The 23,690-nt window shown below is 31.6% G+C and overlaps 1 protein-coding gene across 2 annotated transcripts; it reads right to left on the bottom strand.

Annotated features, from left to right (window-relative positions):
- Positions 1-9,751: 9,751 nt before the first annotated feature.
- Positions 9,752-23,458, bottom strand: LOC132718668 (uncharacterized). 2 transcript variants are annotated; one of them, XM_060702384.1, is made up of 10 exons: positions 23,303-23,458; positions 17,576-18,202; positions 17,186-17,281; positions 16,757-16,861; positions 15,949-16,005; positions 15,300-15,767; positions 14,262-14,495; positions 13,805-13,886; positions 13,095-13,267; positions 9,752-12,134 (listed from the first exon to the last, which is right to left on the bottom strand). In XM_060702384.1, exons 2-10 carry the CDS (start codon positions 18,192-18,194, stop codon positions 12,073-12,075), a joined length of 1,896 nt encoding a protein of 631 aa, XP_060558367.1. In that variant the 5' UTR covers positions 18,195-18,202; positions 23,303-23,458; the 3' UTR covers positions 9,752-12,072. The 2 variants fall into 2 exon arrangements, with proteins under 2 accessions (XP_060558367.1, XP_060558366.1); XM_060702383.1 differs by having other exon boundaries at positions 9,752-13,267.
- Positions 23,459-23,690: the final 232 nt, after the last annotated feature.

Below are 23,690 nucleotides of genomic sequence, written 5' to 3'. Positions count from 1 at the left end.
TAAAAAGTTGTGAAAGTACATTTATAAAGTTACCTGAACTTTAGGAAGAGTGTTGGACTGTGACTCAGGCGACCCGGGTTCGATTCGAAAACGGCGCAGGTCACTTTCGTTGTAATTAATCATGAAATCCTTTCTACGGCCATTTGCACTGTACCCCTGCTCTGACATCTACGGAAATTAGAAATTCCTTGAGATTTTTGCTCATGATCAAGCGCTTGCATTTCACATGTGACGTATAATGACGTCACTTTGACCCCCTAGAGATCATACTTTATTATCTTTAAAAAAAGACAGACATGTCAGATTTTAATAAATACATACATGTATGTATAATAATATATTATACATATATAAAATAACATTACCGTTTTTATTTCATCTTATTTTTAAAGAGAAATCTTCTATATATGGTGTTTAATATAATGCATGTGTCTGACGTTCCTTTATTTTCTCTACTAACAGGTTATTATATCGTTGCATCGACGCAACCGCCTACCGCATCAATGTTGGATCATATCAGTTATCCTCGTTTTGGATTTGGTATAATCATTGTAGCATGTTGCTTAAAGCAGGAAATTTGGGTGTTCATTGAAAACTTCAGAGACAGAAGACTTAGAAGACATGATGATGTGGAGAAAAATGATGCTCAAACAAATTTAGAAACAAACCGAATAGTTAGATCTGTATCAAATGAAAACACAAGTGATAGCGGCATATCAACCTATGCTCAATCTATTGACATTGAAAGATTTCCAAAAACAGTATGCAACGAATAATTAAAATTACTAATGCAAGCTAAGTGTTCCAGTAAAGTTCAACGAAATTGTGTGTTGGAAGGAGGCATTCGATATTTATTCATATGTAAAATAATATTAGCAAGAAGTCAATTTTACGATGATGTTCACTAATACGGCTCAAATGTTTTGTTATGTCCATATCTGTCCTCAAAAGTGCTTGTTATGTCAATTTACCATATCTCAAAAGTGATTTACTAATTATACATGTTTAAACCATGACAAATAATGTCTTTCATTGATATTAAAAATTATGTTAAGATAGCATACTAGTTACTCATCAGTTATTATGTGGTTTTTATTATAATTTAGATAGTGCTAGTAAATCACATGGGGTGATACGAATCTTTTGCCTAACGCTGCCGTTGTTTTAGTACCAGTTATAATTGTAAAGTTTCTATTCAAAATAACTCAGATTCAATTATAAAGGGTTGATCCATCGTGTAATATCCCGGTGTTTCTCTACTTCATAACTGTGGCAAGTATAAACTTGTTTCAGATTGTTGTGTAGTAGCCAATAATATTAACGATGTATCGCATGTGTTTTTAAGACCATTCATTCATTGTTTCTTCATCAAAAAGTTGGTGTTGGCTTCTTTCATTTTTAGCGTTAAATAACATTTTGGTTTTTTTTTCCTGTTCGAACATCGTCGTTTCTATAAAAAGTAACATGTCGGATATTCCACATAATTATATTTAGCTAATTTGGTACCGTTTAGGGAGCGGCATAGAGGATAACGAAATGTTCCAGAAAATAATATTGAAATTCTCTAAAAATAGTTGTTTTGTCATTTACGTTCTGTTTCAATTTCAATTGTGTGAACATTTATTTTTAAGTTTTTTAAATATGATAAAGTAGGATTAGTGACGGCATATTGTACCAACACAGAATCATAATGTATAATTAGGTAGTGTTAGGTGTAAGACAGAACGTACTACGGTTTCGTTAGAGCTTTTTATGTGTAGACACCACTTAACATAAATCTTACCTTTATTAACATAGCAATAAAAGAAATGAAATGATAAAAAAGATAAAAATAATGATAATAACAATAATAGTAATAAAAGAAAATAATTAGCATAAATCTTACTTTTATTGACCAAGAAACAAAAGAAAAGAATTGATAAAAAATAATGAAAACAATATTAATAATAATAATAACAAAAATTAATAATAGAAAATAATTACAGACAATGATATTACAGAAAATAATACGATGCAAAACAATTGTACAAAGCGTACAATTTAATTTAAAGACATTTTCTACAGTTTTATGAAAAAATAATCCTTTCATAGAATTTTCTAAATTTTTTGTATGATGAGTAAAATTTAATGACGAATTTAAAAATAAAAAGAAAAATATATGTTGACGTGTTGGATTTCTTGTAAAATGGCAGTTTCCATGGTAACCGTATATCTAAATACTGCCAAAATAGCCTAACTGTGTTATAACGAATAGAAAATGTATAAGATAGCTTAAAACACACAACTAGTATTGTTTTATGCAAAGATAACCTTATCTAATGATTCTGTATGAAACAAATGATAATCTGAACATATTTCTTTAAAAAATGAGTTTTCCATGTTCCTCAACCGAACAAAAAATGAGAAAAATGAATATGAATTCTCAGAATAATTAGAGATATTGAAAAAAGTGTTTCATAGGATTTTCTATTTTTTTTGTATATTGTGTAAAATTTAATGACAAATTCAAAAAGAAAAAGAAAAATATATGTTGGCGTGTTGGATTTTTTGAAAAATGGCAGTTTCCATGGTAACCGTATATCTCAAAATTGTCAAAATATCCAAACTGTATTATAATAATGTATAAAATAGCTTATTACACTCACAATAAACATAATTTTATACAAAGCTTGCTTTATCTTAGGGTTCTGTATAAAAACAAACGATAATTTGGACATATTTCTTTAAAAAATGAGTTTTCATGCTTTTTAACTAAACAAAAAATGAGAAAAATAAACATGAAAATTTTCTGTAAAAAATTAAAGCTATCAAGAAATTTCTTTTATAGAATTTTCTACATTATTGATATATCAAGTAACATTTGATTGTGGATTCAAAAATAGAAATAAAATATATATGTTGAAGTGTTAGTTTTTTGTAAACGGGCAGTTTCCATGGTTACCGCATATGCCAACTGTCAAAATTACCACGCTTTCTTAAGAAATATCAGTGTTATACTAAATGTATTGTCAAATATAAAACATGTTGTAATAAGAATTTCTTTTTCTTTTGATGTTATATTAAGTAAATGATACTGAATATTTTTTTTAAAACATATCTAGGGCCATATTATTTTTTTCACTCGACTAACATACCCGAACAGTAAGAAAGTATTCAGAAATTTACAAAGAAAATAATGAAATTCTGAACATTTCTTGGATATTAATTTTGTTTTTTTATTCAACACTTTTAAAATATATCATTTTAAACTTCTTTGCCCAGTTGTCTGCCAGTAATCAAGTCGCGACGAACTTTTGTCACTATACGTTCACATGTTGAGAAATTATTACAAATGAAACTTTAAAGGTTTATGCCACAGTCGTATATACAGTCACATACATTTTAAATAAAAAAATGTCCGGTTTTCGAGTTATCTACAATGTTGATTATTTAAAGTGCAAAAGGTTCATTGTGAACATTAGCTAGGTTTTTTCCTTGCTTCTCATGACGCTGACATTTTTTCGAGTGATTGGGCAAAAAATTCAAAATTTGTGAAGAAAGTTTTTTTCCCCTATTCTTACCTAGATTTATGCCAATTGTGATTGAGATGACATGGTTCTCAAAGCATTGTCTTAACTGAAACTGGAAATGTAACACTCATATTTAACGGAATTACATAAATGTTTGTTTTGTCAGCAATAGCTAAAACTTAAAACCAATGGCTAACATAACTTTTGTCAGACATATACATGTATAAGTTATCTGTCCTTGAAATTACCAGAAATAGCAAAGTAAAATTCAAATCTAAGTGACGATAACTCAAATATGGGCTCGGTGACCCTATTTATTTAGCTTAAAATGTTTCTGTTATCTTATTCTAAGTTCATGCAAAGTTCAGATAAATTGTATTAATACGCAGTTTTCAGCCTGCCTTTATATCCATATGTAAGTGTATAGCATACGTCTTAAATATTTTCTGCCGATGGAAAAAAATAATGACGCACAGTAAACTTGGTTTAGCGTTTGAAATTATCTTTGTCCGATGGGATTGCAGAATTTCAAAATTAAAAGTTACAATTACTTTGGTAAATCGGCTAAACACTAATCAGTCTACCAAATGGACCGCCAAACATTAAATTGGTAAGTGTTCATAAGTTAGCATTAAAATTAAATCTGCCGTTCTTGACCAATTCAAATTTGTAAATGCTTAATAAAATGAAAATTCAAAAACAATAAATAAATAAATAAACAAATAGATAATAAATCAATAAATCAATCAATAAATCAATCAATAAAACAACTATATGTTTATGAAATCAACCTTGAGTGACCCACAGATGAGACTTACATGCATAAAAATAGGAAATTGCTCAATTTATAGTGCAATTCGGTCGTAGTAAATCTTATTTAGACCTGTAAGCTCGGTTCAATAAGAAACTTTTTCGCATTAATTACTTTTTGAGAGAATATTACACCTGAAAGTTTAGCGTCTCGATTTTGATATTTTCCGCTTGAAGGGCGTTTCATCTGGAGCCTCGATAATACATTTCTGCTTGGCAGCATTGGTTTAGAGACCGGCTAATTTGGACGCATGTGGAAAAAAAAGATACACAGTGTTAATATTTGACTTGCGTGGCACTCAATTCCTTTCATTTATTTCAAACATGAGATACTTTGAACAGAAAAACAATCAATTTTAATGATTTTTAGGGAGCTGACACTTTAAAAACACTCATTGTAAGTTATCGGAGAAATGAGTCAAAAATTAACTGACTGTATAAACAGGCAATAACAGTAAGTTCATAGTTATAGAATTGTTCTTATTTGCATAATATCACTCAACACCTCAAGTTCGTAATTTCTAAAGAAGTCGAATTATAATCGTTTCTGTGGCATAATGTGTCTTTAAGCTAAACTTTATAACAAAACAATGAGCATAATATCCCTTTGATATGTAAGTATCTGTTTCAATGTTTATCATCTTTTGTTCACTTAGCTTGTAAAAATATTCTTCCTTTGTTATAAATTTCTAAATATAGTATTTTCTTTCGTATATTTGGTCTGTGATGTTCAATAACATCATTTTCATGCATCTAAGTCAATATAATCAGTACTCTTACAAAGAAAATAAGGGATTTGGTTCTCTTTGTATGAAACGAGTATTTTACGAGGATATAACACTGGCTGGGCGACATCGAGGCATGTTTTGCTAGAGAAATGTGGAGGCTAATCTAATTATGATGTAATCGATGGTTTCATATCTCATTCATAAGTTATTGTTTTATTGTGTTAGGGTACGTTTAAGCATGTTATTTCAAAATACGTTTATCTTTCTTATAATATCAGCTTATACTTTTTTACATTGATTTAAGATTGTAGACTTATATTTAGTTTAATCTATGAATAGATTTTAGAAAACCCACATGATATCTATATTTAATGTGTCTAATTATATAAAGGTACATTTAGACCTGTATTATAGATGTATGTACTTCGTAGTAGTAAAATGTGTACTTCCTATATATTATTATCTACATACGACTTTGAAATAGAACAGACTTTTAAATATTTTAACGCAATGACAATTAAGTATAGATAGCGCGGAATAATTTGTATACCTAGTGGATTTAAATTTTAAACAGTCCATAATTTCATTACCAAAATACAAAAAAGAGCTACCAGCAATAGAATGCCTCGTAAGACTGGGGGCAAAGGCTAATACTTCCGGTTTCAGCCAGTTAAATGTTGTATAATTGGCTTAATTAAATCGGTCCATATACCCTAGCCGCCTAGCACCGGCTAAATGTTTGGGAGATTGAAATCGGAAAATATCACTGCAGTAAATAAACTCTTTTCACTTGATAAAATACGAATTTAAACAATTGTAAACACAAATCTAATTTATAAACTGTATATCTATATCTAGATTTTTTGGCTATATATAAACATACGTGATTATATGACTCATAGTTATAATGATCATTTAATTTAATTTCAATAATAAAGCATGATATTCTATATCAATACATTTTCATGATGACATTATTGACAGGATTCCCCTCCATGCTATCATTTTCCCTTTTTTTACACATAATATATCAAATGATATACAAGCTGTTAAGCTGAGCCTGCAATTTCGTGAAAATATCACAATGCACATGCTTTTTACATAAAGTTATTAAATACAAATATAACAACATATTTGTTTACTTGATTTTTACGAATCAAAATAAAACTAATTAACACAACATGACATTAACTGCTAATAATAACAGCTCCTTCCATAGGCCAAAATAAAAAGCATTCCATAAGAGACGTCGCTGCTCACCGGTGTCGCCAATGAATCATTATACTTGTATATCGGTTGATAAAAATTACCGCCAATTACTGATTGTCCTTTGAGTCGGGGTCAGTTAGCAGATTTAAATGTTGGCTTTTAAAATCCCAGTTGTGCTCGAGGTCAGTTATACTCAATACCTTTTAATCCATTTATTTAAATGGACCAGCTTATAATTATTATTAAATTACAACTTCTGTTGTTTTCTTTTTTGAATGGTAATAATTATAAATCGTATGAATATTATGAACATCGTTAAATATTAATTTATTATGTTTTCATTCGTGGTGGTGCTTGCTTTCTTTTAAAAAAAATAATTAAATGCATTTATTTTTCAACCAGTTTGTAGGAAAGACATAATTGTGTTTGTCTTAAACGACTGGATGCATTAGTAGATTGATAATTGAACTTAGTGAAAAAAGGTTTCAGTAAAGTTTAAACTTAAAGATTAACCACATAAAATTCAAATAAGCGCGAGAGATTGAAGTTATTTTGACCTATTATTTTTACTTTAGCAATTTGTGCAATGTAATTATGGTCGGTAAACAGTGAGGGTTACACGCCTTGTAACCTGATTATACACCGTGTAAACTTATTTTGACTTTCACCTTTTTACTCACTAAATAGCCTTGGCTGGGCTTAATGTCACTTTAATGGAAAATTATTGCACGATCGGCGTTACTCTCTTCAGGTGATAAACATTCGACATGTTCTAAATATTTTTTATTTTAATATTATAATCAATCACATGTTTGCCTTGAAGTAAAAATTTATTCATTTCGAACTCTTAATGTGTCTTTATCTTAATATTAATCTTACGCAATAGATGTTTATCTATATTTAGTTCATCTTGGGAATTCCCGTGCTATATTTGGAACATACCAAAATAAGTTGAAAATAACAAGTACAATGTATAGGGAGTAAATGAGGATTCCATGTGGTTTCCATAATATTATTGTTTTCTTTAATTTAATGTTAATACTCTTAAAGGTATTCTATCACATCTGTTCAAAATTAAAATCTGAGGTATCGAATCGTGTATAATTACCAATAAAGCATTTAATTGCGAATAACTGCTGAGGAACGTCAAAGAAAAATCACACTGGAGGTTCAAACTAGGATTTTGAAGCAGTTCAATAAAATAGTAGATAGTAGATCTCCTAATAAATCAATTAACAATAGCTCTTTATTTATCATCAAAGTCAAGTAGCTTTTATATGTTTGATTCGCATGGACATGATATTAGTGAATTTCCTCATACCTGTCTAAAATTCAGGTAACAGTCTTCCATTATATTGATAAAAATGTTTCACTATATCATCATGCTATGCAAGTTTATTCATTTTTTTTAATGTACCATTATTTTTGTTAACGCGTATAACAAAAAAAAATGTCTTTTAGAAATTCATCCCAATTTTTTCATTCCAGTGTGTGTTCTACTTTCAGCATTTATCTAAGGCTTGAAATATAACTACTGTATCTTAAGTCCCATTCAGGTATTAATAAAACCTTTTTTTAATTTGACAAGAAAAAAATGCATGTAATATTACTATATCAGTCCCTTTTGTTACTATTTTTATATACTGTTTGTACATTTTTTACAATTATAATAATGAAAAAACAGACTTTGTTTGTTTTGACTACTGTTTTGTATGTTCTAAAGAAATACATTTGATATTCTAATCTCTAGCAAGCCTACCAAAGTTCATGATGAATAATGTCTTCCGTCCGCCTATTCATCTATGATACACAATTCTGGTAAAATCCAATTAACCATTGAGAAGAAAATTTGGTCATCAGATGTCTACCATTTCATCGTCACTTGCTGCATTTCTTGCTTGGACGCCCTTTGATGCTTTGCACCGATGCTTTTCTTCCTATATCATGATATATCATTTGCCTCGGAACATATCACAAACATTTTGAAAAATAAAGTCGATGAAAGTTTTTGTTTTTGCTTATTTACAGATGGATTTTTATATTTCTTACCATGAGTAGGTGTTGATATTTGCAGAAATTAGTATCATTTTAGGTGAAAAAGAAAATATACATGCTTTGATATTTTTTATCATCTAATATAACTGATAATTACTGACTATTACTGACTAAATGACACAAAGGGAACAATGTTGCACTACCGTCACGTCACATTACAAGTCTTGTAAGACTTGTTTGTATTGGAATTACCTTACTTGCCAGATAGGCATCAGTGAAAGCATATTTATTTTTTCAATTTGATATCTGGTCCCTCTTTCATGGACAAACGATTAGTATAATTATGCAAATTTAAATGATTTGCAAAACATCCGGAATAATATACTATAGTACTTAATCTAAAGAGAAAATGACCTGTGTAAATGAATGATTTGGCAAGGTATCTGTAGTGAGCGCATTTTTGCGCGAAGCTTCTCAGTTGCTTCATTGCAGCAACATTTGTGTAACGATGAAATAATTGTTTTATCAGGGTTTCCACTGACCAATTTTAATTTTTTGGCAATGCGGAGGGTTCGGGCAATTTTATGGAGTACTCGTACTCGGACTCCAAATGTATTATAGCATCGTTAGATACCCAGGGTTGATAAGTATGTAATCAAGCGGAAGGTAAAATTAATCGATTTGCGTCGATATACAGCAACAGGTGTGTAAAATATCAACCAATGAAATCGCATTTAACAAAAATCCCACGGCTATTCGGCCGTGGTATCTGACGATGGAAATATAGACTAACTTATATACCACGCTCAATTGTATTCATTATCTTTCGATACAAAGACTGATAGCTCTCCAATTAAAACAATCATAATAGTTAACATGACAAACGTCATGTAAACCGTTTGGTTATTTCATTTTTTTTATACTTTTAGCTGTAGTTCCAATATCAAATTTCAATTTTGTATCATTTTTAATATTTGTTTCTCACAAAATGATACAAATTAAATCTTTACACTAAAGCAAAGTTGATAAAATCATTTGACAATACCAGTCAAAGCTGTATGTATATATACACTATCTTACATTGAAACAGAACTTCTTTGATAAGAGAATGTGGTATAAAAGTTTGAGTTAAAAAGTTTTATTTTAATTTTGGTTTACAAATGGATTAGTCGATAAGATTAGTACATGTAAAGGTTACCCTAAACGATGCTTACACAATGTGAAGATATTCAAAATCTTCATTAAAAATCTATAGAACCTGCTGTACAGATATAATTATGTACTAGCTTTTATAGAATTAGCGTAGATAATAAAGGACATTTACCGAGTATTCCTAAAGGAGATTTTCACTGTAAAATCATATAGATTGCTTAAAAGCATTTCCTTACTTTGGGCATCAAACAATTCCAAGAATTATATAAAATAAACGTATTATTTATTACATTAAAACGGATCTATACAACACATAGATGTACTTGATTGTCACAGAAAAAGCAAAAATCATTTTTAATGTCTAACTTTATTTTGAATTTCACCATTTATAAATCATTTCACACGAAATGCAGTAATTGACAAAACTATAATTGTCGTTTAGCTGACAACATAGACACTGGTATTCTATGCTATGAAATGAGGTTATCTTAGTGTATGGTGACAACAATAAAAACATTATAACAACATTTATTCAAGATACTATACTTTTTGTTGCCGACACTGTTGAGGCTAGCTTAATTGGTGGTGAATAATTCAAGTACTTATCCATGCATTATCATGGACACCAGCAGACACCAAAGTAGAGCCACAGACCTTATGTAAGCTAGGACCCTGACGTGACTCTCACCTACAGCAGTGAAGGGCATGCGATTTAAAGTCTGCAACTTAAACCACTTGGTCATGGAGACCCTTCAACATTATATGAAATTTACTGATTGAAATACATGCTATAAATCATAATCACGTGAGTGTGTATCGTTATAAAACCGCAGAAAAAATTAGGTTCTAAATAATTTATCCCATTTTCTGCACAATTGTTATATTAATTATGACCCTAGTAATAAACAATAAAAAATTAACGTAGGAAATAGATATCAATTTTGAAAGCATTGTTGTAGAATAATGCACGGTTTGAATTAAATGCGTAGGAATATAATCACGAAGACCGATAGGCCTTACTGATTAATTACAAAGCATTTAACGATACACCGTGCACTGTTGTTTTATAATTCAAAGAAAAACTAATATCTATTTCCATTGCCAATAAAAGAGAATTGATAGAAATATGTGAACAACATTGAGCGTAGAAGTAATTTCCCGACGTAAAATTAATAATTACTTCTACTATCTTATCTGACGTCATTTGGCGTGTACGCATTCCTTTTTTATATTTTTGTAATTATACATTTCATTACCCTGTATGTTTTATATAGAGGAATAGTGGGAAGAGTGTTAGAATTTACAAATTTATCACATCTCCTTGCCGTAAAAATGGTATTGCACTGTTGTGTATACATTTTGACCTGACGTCATTTGCGGTATACAGCGTAAAGACGCGCTAAATGTAAGCATTACACTATAAGTGAGACAGTCATTTCAGAAATGTTTGCTGTTTTCAAAAAGAAAAATTATATAAAATCGATCAACATCAAATCATGGTTCAATAAGTAAAATATGTAAGGCAACTTGTCACAAAAAATGCTCACCAAATGTGACAGACTTTAACATTTTCAGTGTAACTGAAGTTTAACTTCTTAACAGAGTCAAATATGAAGGTTTTTACTCTTCTAGATCTCAGTTAATCTTTGTTAACACATATTGGCAATCAGAAAAGATCTTATATATGAAAAATTTATGGAATATATGACAAAAAAGACCATTGTAATGAAAAGAAATAAAACAGAGAAATATTCAAATCTGCAGGTTCAACAAGTTATTTTGTCTTAATAGAAAACAATTGTATAATGAATCTAGAAAAGAAAAAGTTTTACCCTTTTCTCCTATTAAGCTATACACATTCATAAGAAAAACGCTAGAATATATTGCTGTAAAGTACGTTTTCTTGTAGTTGTTAGTATTTCATGTAGGCACAGTAACGAAGTTTAACATTCAGATATTTGAAGTCAAACATTTTATATTTTACCTGAAATAACTTGTCTCTAATCTTTATGAGGCACGTTCAGTAAAAGTCATGCAGTATGATTATAAGCAATATAAAATAACAACAGCCAACACATACAAGCTGGTAAGATGCCTTCCCAGAAACAATGAAAAAGGAATTCATTTTTACCGTTTTGGATATGTGATAAGAAGAATAATATTACTTTTGTGTAGTTTTACTACTTGATTAATTGAACTTGTTGAATGAAATAACATTATGCAAGTCTTTGTTTATTCAATTCATTCAATAAATTCAGAATTAAGCCTTCACTTATTTAATATCCTCTATGTAAAGTCTAGGGGCCTACCAAAAGCAAATCAATAGAAGTTTCAACAATAATGCCTGATTGAAAATATGACAATACTGGAATCACAAACATTGTATTAAATACATGTACTATGAATTTCACATATTCTTCCGATACACATACGTTAGTCACAACTACGAAATTGACAAATGCAAGTAACTTGATTAACAGCGCAAAAATGTCAATTAAAGTTTATTTAGTAGACTTTATCCTTCAATGATCAATTTCTAATTTTAACACCACTTAATTGTTTCTTCATTTCTTTGTTTGTTTGATTTCTGGTTGTTTTGTTTGGGTGTCTATTAAGAGTCATGTGGTGATTTTCCAGCTTGAAACACAGGAATCTCTCTGTTCATTATTTCAGGCACGAGCGGGCACATGAGGAGAGTCACAGATCTGCCGTGAGCTAGCTTGTTGGCTATCTAAAAAGTCATTTAGAAAACGAAAAAACTTTGGCAAAAATGCTAAAAACTTTTGTAGAAATACTGTATCATCTTCGGTTGGCTTTGGATTTGACATGGTTGATATCTTCAATATACGCTCTCTTTCAGAGTCTATGTATAAAGAATATACAGATGGATACGATACAAAAGGAAGTAAACATTTCTCTTTCAACCTTTGACCGATACCATCAATTTCAATACCAAAAAGGAAATGCCAACCGTCTTGGATAATGGTTTGAAGCTTTTTAACTATGAATTCCTTCTCTTTTTGAGACAGTTGTCTAGAAATTAGGTTATCACCACACTCTAAAAAATGAGGACAACTACCACATAATACAAACTGATACAAAACCTTCAAGCAGTTTGATAAACACAACCAAAAGTTATATTCGTGCCATATTTCAAGGTTTGAATTTTCTATGCAATATAATAAAACTGCTTTGCAAACAACACTAGAACTTTGTACACGAAACAGTGAATGTAAGTATGACTTAATGATTATTTTCATTACGACCAAACACCTGATTTGTACTATATTAAGATTAAACATCAGGTATCTCTCTGCAAATGCGTGGTATATTTTCCATTCAAAGTTTACATTTTCTGTTAGTGCCATAGGAGAAGGCACAAGAAAATATTCTTTGTCATGTACATATTTGTTCATTTCTGGTTTTAGAAAAGTATTACAACCAATCTTGACCCGCGTTTCATAACAGGGTATACAAACGTTAATATTGCAAGGAGGTGTATGGACATAATTTGCGCAAATATTTAACATTCCTTGTTGCAACAAATAGTGGCCTGGAGGCATATTTTCTTTTTGTACAAGCATAGCATGTGATGCTTCATGTTTAGTTTGATCGCAAGACGGATTCAAACATATGCAATCCCTTAGCGTGTATACATCTAAGCCTGAATCTAATCCAGAAGTTGTTGTACCTTCTGATTGACTCCCAAGGAAATAAATCATTCCGTATGTCTTTCCTGAATTATTTCTAATTGATTCATACAATACTGCGGCTTTCCTTCTCTTCATAACGTTTTCTTCATTAACACCAATATCATCTAATACATCTGATAATGCCGAAGAAAACAGCGTTGCATCTTTCAATCTGAAAGCGAAAAAACACACCAAAAAACAGTGCAGTCACTGATTCAAGTTTTTATTTCAGTATTTCGTTGTTTGTGTAGCTCAATCAATAAAGAAGTATCTGTTAATAAGCTTAAAACAAGACATAGACAATACCCGAACTTCCAGACATTCAATTTCTCCGAAAAAAGTTTTGTGCACGTTTAATTTATCGCACCAATTAAAGCATATTTTAGCAAATGTAAACCTTTGTGCTTCTTTTTTTTCGTCAAATGCAATGGACATCAAATACTAGTAACTGCATGTTTACATGCACACGTCATATTGGCAGATTGGTCAGTGTTTTCATTGACTGAATCGTCCGCTGGGATTGTTGGTATTTGCGATTCATTTCAGTGTAATAACAATACACATGCAAATACAGAGGGTAACCTATTTAGCTTTTGAATTTACGAAAATGAAAAAATATTTCATTGACCTACCTACCCTACCAAAACTGGCATGTGTCGCGGGAGGGGAGACAAAGATAATTTTAAAGCTTGCCTAGAGACACACTTACCTACATGTAGATACTTTGTCTAGATTTTCTTCCGATGTAACTGTTTTAGATTCATCATGTCTTGTATGAGTGTCTTTCGATTCTGAAAGATAAAAAACATCTTTTCATATATTGTACGTGATAAGTAATAGATTGAATCAATATTAAAGTAAGAATATTTAGTAAGAGGTATTTCCAAAACTTCAGTAATTTGTCGATAGATAGTTTAGTTACATAAAGAAGCTTATACACAATGTTATTAAATTGAAAACTAGTGTGTTGGTAATAAAATCGTGAACTTATCAATAGATATTTATAACCGCCATTTAATTCACTGCTTAACATGCATGATTAAAGTATTTATAACTAAAACATTCTTTTCAGCGACGTGACAAGTATTTCGCAAAAGTTAGACACTTTATCAAAAGTTATTATCGAACGATTATTTTATACCAAATATACTGCACTTAATACTGACCAATGTTTTGCAGGGACTGTTTTAACTTTTTCAAATTGATAGAGGACGTAATCTCTATATTACCACCAACTATTGTTGACAGAATTCTAGAAATGTTTAGAAGATGGTGATTTATATCCCCCTCCTGGAATAATTTCCATACATGTTCAATACTTCTTATATTTCTACTACGGACGGGCAGAGTAACAGTCCTGTTTCTTGGTTCACAAGTCCCTGTCGTTATCTGAGTTTGCACTGAAATGTTGGAATCAATAAAATCATGTTAAATCTATCTAAATAGACAACAAACACTTTGTATTCTTTAATCTTAAGGTTTTTTGTATTTAAAGTGTTATTTGTTTCTTTTTTACCTAGCTTGAAATTGACTATTGAAAGTGCTATTCATCTTAAAAGCACATTATGCCCAGAAACAAATGAATGTTTACTTTTTTAGAAAGACCAAAAATGAATTTTCTAATGTTGAAATAATATGATTTTAGAGAATGTAAGATGTTTGTTACCTGAGAAAAGTAGCAAGAAATAATTTGACATAATAGTAGAAACATGTAAGTATTTTGACTTCCATACAAAATACGAATTTACTATCACTGGATTTAACGCCAAAAGGCAACAGATGAAAAAAGATGGTTCGGGTTATAAGCCAAAAGCTTTTCGGATACTATAAATGTACATCTAAATAAAAAGGCTTTTGAGAAATAAAAATAAAGCATTTCTACGGCATAATAAGCCTTTTAGATAAACAAGCAGTGTGACACTTGTCAGTATATTAAGCTTTATTAATGAAAAATCTATCAGCTTTTCAAAATAATTTATTCCGCATCTACCTTTATTATAATATTTACAAATTACTATATTATAGCGAACACGGGGCCTGCTGTTAAACTGACATGATCGTACTAAAAATATTTTTTTCTTAACATTTTCTTTATTGAGCGAACTAATGTTCTACTTAAACAATCCTTGTATGGCAGTAAAGGGAAAGTCAATATTTGTTTTATTTCAAAAACACTAAGCTCTACCACAGCAAAATACACTTACTTAGATTTTTCTTGATTCGCTGCAAACTATGAGCTGAAACCACCACTGTAAGAAATACTGATATTTCTGTCTGTTTTCTCAAGGCGGTTGTTATGTCTTGAATGCGCTGATCGAATGCCTTACTCTCTAGATATTCTAGAAGTCCAAGAAGACCTGTGTATGATTTACACCTTACCACAAATCGGATACAACATTTTTCTGCAGGGAGAATTGTAGTGCCCGATTGCTTAAGTACATCTATCATCAGTTCCATTACGGCAAGTGTCAATTCCTCTTCATTTGGATATTGTTCCTTTGTCTGAAGATATCTTTGCACGCGTTTTCGTACATGTTCCTCATTAATTGCTTTAGGTTCAGGTGCGCTATTGATTTCTCGAAGAAGTTCGTTTATTTTCTGAACAAGCATATCCTCAGCAGAAGAAGCAGTTTCATCATTTTTGCTTTGGACATGTAATTCTGTTTCAACATCTTAAGAAAGAAATAAAAGTAGAATTCATGAAATTAATATTTCAGCTATAGACAGTTTTACATGTGTGATTGTTTCAGAAAAGTTAATCTGATTGAAAGGCAAAAGTAGAACATGTACAAGTAATTAAAATGTAAATCTGAGAAATTTTTAAAAAAGGATATTCACTTGTTAATATATTACCTTCTTGAATATCTGTATTGCCATTAGTACTTGCTTCAGTTTCTCTTTTCAGCAACTCTAAAAATCAGGTTTCAGGATAAAAATACCATTCTATAATGAATACTGATACTCAATATTTTAAGTGAAATGTTTTCTTGATAAAATAATTATGATATTTTTTTTTCTTTTATTGCATCGTTAGTGTTAACATGGTTTAACATGTTAACACGCTGTAATTGTAATTGGTTGTCTGAGAATTATTATTATATTTTATTTATCTAAAGTTATTCTATCAAACCAGGTGTTTTTTGTTTGTTTTTTTTGACAAATACAATTTTCTGCTAACAAGTAGCAAGAGGTATATTAATACGAGGTCCAGTGGAAAAAAATCTCCAAAAAATCCAAATCCCTTTTTTTGTGTATTTAAAATTTTCTTTAACTCGCAGGAGTATTGTATAGTTAAATACAAGAGAATTGTTTTATTACAAGGACAAAATGAGAACAAATAAACAAGATTAATTGATTAGTGTTAAGTTTTTGTTAAAATTTGCTTTTACTTAAAATATGCAAACAATTGTATTGATAAATATTATTATTGGTTTAGTTTTCACTTTAATGGTGGTATGTGAAACCCTTAGTCATTTAAATCAAAATTTAAATTGTCTAATATTAACTAAATAAACCAGTGTAAACTTGTAATGTAGCTCATTTTCTTCAATCATCATTTAGTTTTTAAAAAAATATCATGCACTAGTCTTTCACAAATTAATAGATAAAATAATGACATTTTTTAATAATCTGCTTTAAAGCATGAGTATTAAATTGTTACCCTTTACATCCTTTAGCATTTGTATTATTTCATGTTGTCCCTTGTCCGATTTGCAGAAATAACGCTGGCTCTCTTCGGCCAATTCCCTTTGTTGCACATTCGTAACTAAGCGCATGCAATATAAGAAAAACAATCCATTTTACAACTGTTTCTTTGAATTTATTTAAGCTCGTTTTAACAAACATGTATCGAGTTCTCATCATATATACACATTGTATAAAGTAGCAATTTCACAAGAGGCTGTGTAAGTATATTTTGATATATAGGGACATGTTTCAAATATCGTTAAAAGTATATTACCAATCAATTTTAACTTGCTTCAATCGCCATTCACCTAAAAACATGATTAAAATGGACTGAGCTTTCATGTACATAAAGTAATGCCATTTTTTAATAATCCGCTTAAAAACATGAGCAAAAAAATCTTACCTTCTACTTTTTGTCTTATTTCGTCTTGTCCATTTTCCATTTTGCACATACGACGAAGGTTCTCTTCAGCCAATTCTTTTTGTTGCACAGTCGTACCTAGACGCACGCAATATAAGAAATACAATCAATTTTATAATTGTTTCGTTTGATACCTTAAGTCTATTTTAAGTGAGTATATTTTGATATATAGGGGCATGTTCCAGTTATCTTTAAAATAATATTACCTATCAATTTGAACTTATATGATTAAGAATAAGTAAATTAAGACGTTCCTTTTTTGACATCATCATTTTGTCACACATAAAATATTATGACACAAAAAGTCTACTATTTTCACAAAATTATGTTGTTATTTTAGAAAATTTAGATGAATAACATATTTATTTTAACCTTGTATCTTCTTGATTTCTTTGCATATGTCATCTAATTTGATACTGTTGGCCACAAAGTCAGCTTTAATTACTGTCAAGAGTTCGGTTTGAAATTCTTTGAAGTCCTCCAATGTTGAAGATAATTCTATAGGCCCAGACTTGGTTGATTTAATTAACTTTTGACATTCGTCATGGTATTGGCGATCAATTTTTGACGAGAACTTTAGAAGAACGATTATCAGATCACTTCTATATTCATTATATTCATCTTCAGATAATGCAAGTGATGCACTGTGTCCTTGAATTTCATTTCTAAAATCGCGAAGAATCTTTATATCATTTCGTTCTTTAGAAGTAAGGCTGCTTCTAAATATATTCAGAATTACTAAACACAATAGTGATGTATCCCAGTTATGTAGGTCATCATTGACAGATCCTGCTGATGGAAATATGCGTTCGTATTGACTGTCATTCCGTATTAGATGCCGAAGTTTGCCACTATTGTCCGACAGAATTTGTGATAATGGTTTTCCAACGTTTTGGGCTTCACGTTTTAAAATCCCTTTCAACACCAATGGTCCTCCTTTTCCCAACAACAGAATATACCTCAAATACCTTTCGTTGTCTGAAGTTGCCATAGCTTCAGCTAGAAAATAAACAAATTTTCGTATTTATTTATTTATTTATTTACAATGAAAATAAAGATCAACATTTATATATTACTGACTTCAAATGCGATACTACATTCTTGAATTCATGCTCTCATTGTTAGCCAACAACAAAATTACATTCTAGTCATACATGTATACATTAATGTGTATTTTAAAACAGTATTAATTAGTTTTCAGTTTTAATAATCGTTTCCGTTTCTTCAAGGAGTTGTAACGTATAATATCAATGTCATTAATTTTTAATAAACATCAATAGTTTACGTGAACAGAAAATAAAAGTCCAGAACAAAACATTACGTTAATTTTATCTTAAGACGGTGCTAGGGGATTTACATGATATATATAGCTTACATACCACTACGGCCCGATCAAACTGAGTCTGCAGCACTTTCAATTTTGTTGTTTTGGGCGTTCTTAGGACTCTGTTTTACAAGTATAAAGTATCTTTTAACTACTTTTATTAAAGGTATTTGAATCTAGAAATATGACATAACGAACACAAAGAAATTGCATTTTTGCACACACGTAGTTCTACGATGTAGGAATCATTGCTATTTGTGTTCAAGGTATATACGGTATCGTATGCAAAGTGTTTAAGCGTATCAAAATTAGTGAAACATTGTTGCATTATTACAAAATTTTGATGAAATTTTGAAAAATTTAGGTCTTATTTCCTTTCACTTCATGTTAAACTTTATGAATACGTTAATCGTATGAAAAATGTAAGCATTGTTAAAATCTATTAACTAAGTTGCAAACAATTGATTTAAGAAAATTTCACACCTAAACAAAACAAGTTGTCAATCCTTTAACTTATACAAGATGATCAAAAAGTTCTCGGCCCGATATTCTTCTAGCCACTACATTGACATTTACACACGATACGTCGATACCGATATCTTATTGAAGATTAATGACCGAGTTACACGCGGTTTTACACAGATAAAGTAACAGAATAACACACTTTAATCAGTAGAGGGGTGTGTCAATTAGACCAAATTGAAAACTTGAAATCAGAGTCCTCATTTAGTACCTCTGTAAGAAAGGGATGTCCCCCAAGCAAGTCCATGAAGACTTGGGAACGAGTCCCCTTCCTATAGCACTGTGAAAAAAATGGGCTGCTGAATTTAAGAGGGGCGGCAAGGACAGCATTGGAGATGATTAACGGCCTGGGCGGCCAAATTCGGCCACCAACTATGCAACTGCCTAAGCTGTGCACGATCTGGTAATGTGCGACAGAAGGCGAGACCTGCGAAGCATTTCTAGGAAAGTTGGTAAAAGCTTTGGTTCAGTTCAAGCAATTCTGACTGATGTCTATGGCTTGTCAAAGGTTTCCGCTTGATGGGTCCTAAGACAGTTGACTGACGACCAGAAACGGACCAGACTTAACATTTAAAGGTATCTTTTCTCTCGCTACGAGGATGAACCTGGTTTCATCTACCGGATCGTAACATGTGTCCATCACTTCGATCCAGAATAAAAAAGCATGCAGTTGAAGCACCCTGGCTCACCCCTCCGGTGAAATTCAAGAGGGTGCCATCAGCAGGGAAGATGATGGCTTCAACTTTTGGGATAGTCAGGGGATAATCATGATATTAAGCAAGGCCGTACCATAAACGGTACGTACTATATAGACGAATTGAGATGTCTGTGTCAAGAAATCGCGCATAAAAGGAAGTGCACACTGACTCAATGCGTTCTTCTCCGGCACAACAATGCGCCAGCTCACACATCCCAAGTTGCGATAGCTGCTGCAACTGACTGCGGCTTTGAAATTCTTCCCAATCCCCTATATTCTCCGGACTTGGTCCCCTCTGCCTACTCCTGTGTCCCAAACTGAAAACAAGCTTCGTGGTAGACGTTTTGGAAGCAATGAGTGTCATGGAGGCGGTCAATGAGTTCTTTGAGGACCAAAATAGAGAGTTCTATTTTGAAGGGTGCACAGGTGGGCAGATTGCATTGATGTAGAGGGCGATTCTATTGAAAGTAAGATCATTAGTTGGGTTCTATTACTACCGAAAATAACTTCGGGTCGAGAACTTTTTTATCAATCCTCGTAATTTCTAGTATCTGACAACTAACGTTTATGATAAAATTATTACAATGTGATATCACGGACTTCAGATAATACTAATGCTATCATTAACAGTGAATCATGCCCCAACCCGCCAGCTTAACCTGTTAACTTTTGACAAAAGAAGCGGTATAAAGCAAAATATTTACTCGACCTACATTGTATGATGTTTCATTTGTGTAACAAAGTTTATTGAGTTTAATTGCCTTGTTAAACAGTTATTATCATCTGTTAACCATAATCTATATGCTTAAGTTACAGTGCCGATGACCCCAGGGGTCCAAAAGCAATCCCGACTTGGGTCTTCATATATATAAAATACGATGAACAAGATCAAAAAGGAAAGGCGGCGTTCAAAGAACGCAACAATCACACGATCCAGCAAGAAGTACCAGTGGCAAAGAGTCCAGGAGGACCCCGAACAAAAACAGGACAGGGCGCAAGGAAGATCACAGGCATGCTTATCACTAAAGTGGTACATAAAAAGAAAAAATTGTAACCGACAAGAAAATCGAAAAAAACAAAATAAATGATTTTGATTTATGGGCCCACAATGTAAAAGGTCATTGGGAAGGGGAAGGAGATTTGGTGAAGGGTGGAGGCAAAAAAACAAATAAATAAAAATAGGGGCAAAAGTATAGATACTTACTGTTGACGAGAAAGAAAACAACAAGGGACACAAACAATAGTGTCACCAAAATAGTATGTTCTGATGAATACACAGGGGCGGCGCCTTGAAACGGTCAGCAGCATACGTACTGCTGGGGAGTTTACATCGCTTAATGGTGCACCAAACCTTGCTATAAACATGTACCATGTTTGATCCTTAACTCCAGTTATTGTTCGGAAACCATTTTTCTATTTTAGTAGGCTGAAACCAGGGAGTTCAAACGCAATCCCAACCTAGGTCTTCATATAAGTTTGCTTTATACCAAGTTTGATCACAATATCTCATTCCTATCTCTAGTTATTATCCGAAAAACATTTTTTCTTGCATAGCAGACTGGCGTTTCCGTGAGTTTCACAAAAGCCAGAAATTTTATCTGGCATTGGGGGTGCCAGATGAGTCGCGCGCCAAACAACAACGTAATTTTAGCGCACTTTATGAATGATCCGCGTTTAAATGACGTCGTTTTAGAAGGGAAATATGTGCTTAGGATGACGTCATTTCGCCGTTGTTATTTAAGTTCATAAGCAATTGTGAAAAAGTAGTTAGAGATGAAATTACTTTAATTTCCATGAACATAATTATATCCTATTGAAGTAATCCCTTTTGAATATGAAATAATATGGCAGAATATGCAAGAAAAAATATCTGACATATTTTTGCGGTTTGTATCGGAATATCCGTCTCTCGGGACTCGCCCATGGGTGGGTTGCCTCAGGACGGATATTCCGGTCCGAACCACAACATATGACAGGTATTATTATTCTTTTTTTAGTAACAGTGACCTTATACCAAGGGGGTCTAAAGTAATCACAAAAGATGGCTATTTAGAAATTTTGATTCGAATAACTCGTTTCAAACTCTAATTATCGTCCGGAATCAATAAGATGGGCCGACCGACAGACATAATGACGCCTTTATACCATAAATACCCCCTTCACTCCGTTTGTGGAGTGGGGTGGGATATAAAAATAGGGGAAAAAACAATCAACTACATATCCTTTTTATTAATATACTGACGTAACACCAAGCATTAATATATCAAAGAGGAAAATAGCTCGGTGGTAAAAATACATGTTGATGTTATCTTGACATTGTTGAAGTTGTGACATGTAACATAAGCTACAATCAATGCTGGTGTAAAGTTTTATCGCATATTTTATCATTGCGGGATAAAAAATGATGATAGACGTTATAGCGATAAAGTTTAAATCTAACCAAGCAATGTTTTGGCTAGGTGAGCAAAGAATATTGAAACAAGTATACAATCACAAATATGTTGGTAGGCCAAGGCGTTCGAAAGCATTTGCCAAACAATGTTTTGTGGTCAAAGTCGCGGTCACCTTAATCTTTGACGAGATTACCTCAAAATCCGAAGGGATCAGCTGTTACTCATGATCAACATTTACGCCGAATCCAAGGACATAACAATTGTCCGTTGTTGCTGGTCGGACGTAGTCTCATCTACAGACCGACGAAACGCTGTGTAGTGAAAAGGGCATCAAACTTGTATATGGTTCACCCTTAAAGTCTAAATAAGATTATTTTCGTTTTGAAAAATAAACAGTATAAGTATATATGATATTTCTATCGTGCATATTAGTGATTTTAGGCAGATCAATTTTCACTGGTACACATTCTTGAAATTTGAACACAAACGTTGTGATTACGTAAAGATGATAAGTGTTTGTCAGAGAATACATGTAAAGATATGTTTCTTCCTCGTTTATTTCCATGCAGTTTCTTAGTTTCAGGTGTTTCCCATCGATTTTGTCAGTTCTTTAAAATTCGAAATAGCCCTTATACAAAGTCGCGTAATTAACTGTAATGATTGTCATTCAGCTGTCTGAATCTTAACGTATATGTTCTTAATATAGAAGTATTTAAAAAACAACAAATTATAGTTTTGTTTTCTTTTACACACGATTTATTGAAGCGTTTGTCATCTAGAGTTTATAAAAGGGTTGCTATTTTCCGAAAACGCTACTTGCAAATATACGTGTAATAACATGTTTAAAAACGCCATTTTTGTTTAACCTTGATATTGATATAATCAAAATCACAATTATGTCAAAATTTTGGATATAATCTCGACAATATAGTCAACTTATTTATTCACCAAAACATATTTTAACAAAATTGATTAATCATTAGTGACCTAGACAGTGAGTTACAATAAATATGTATCGAAACCTTACTTTAAAATATTATGATATTTTCAATCCGTACACTTTTTAAATCAGGTCGTTTCGAAAACAAAATCATAATGTAGAGATCAGGTACAATTACCATGTAACACAATGAAACAAAATCAAAAAAGAAGCTTAGGTTTACCTCTTAATTCCTCATAAATAGAGTAATCTTGCAGATTCAACTAACTTAAGTCATCTTACTTAAAAAGAGAAACATCGGCTTCCATTTTGTGTTATATGTTATCATGAAGTAACGATCATTTGCGCAGACTAGTCGGAAAGCCTCGTCGATTACGCATATTATATCAATAGCAGTGTAGAAAATTGCCGAACATTCAAGATAGTATTACAAATATGTATTTGATTACCTCATGTCATTATTCAAATTTACCAAAGATTGACGAAGGGCGGCAATGGAGGACATGCCAAATAACTGAGACAACAGACAAAAACAAGAGATCAACGAAGATCCTTGTTCGGTCTTTTGAACAAGAATGTCATTGTTTATGTCACGTTATATCAAAATTAGC

The sequence above is a fragment of the Ruditapes philippinarum genome, unplaced genomic scaffold, assembly GCF_026571515.1.
Source record: "Ruditapes philippinarum isolate M1 unplaced genomic scaffold, ASM2657151v2 ctg3716_1_1_1_1, whole genome shotgun sequence".
Classification (NCBI taxonomy): Eukaryota; Metazoa; Mollusca; class Bivalvia; order Venerida; family Veneridae; genus Ruditapes; species Ruditapes philippinarum.
The sequence above is the reverse complement of the archived record's forward strand: the minus strand, read 5'-3'. Positions and strand labels throughout refer to the sequence as shown.

Coding starts and splice junctions, on each gene's coding strand:
- LOC132718668 (XM_060702383.1), bottom strand. CDS start 18,194: ATGGCAACTTCAGACAACGAAAGGTATTTGAGGTATATTCTGTTGTTG. Junction 17,282..17,575: donor AGAAATCAAGAAGATACAAG/GTTAAAATAAAT, acceptor GCGTGCGTCTAG/GTACGACTGTGCAACAAAAA. Junction 16,006..16,756: donor AATGCTAAAGGATGTAAAGG/GTAACAATTTAA, acceptor CCTGATTTTTAG/AGTTGCTGAAAAGAGAAACT.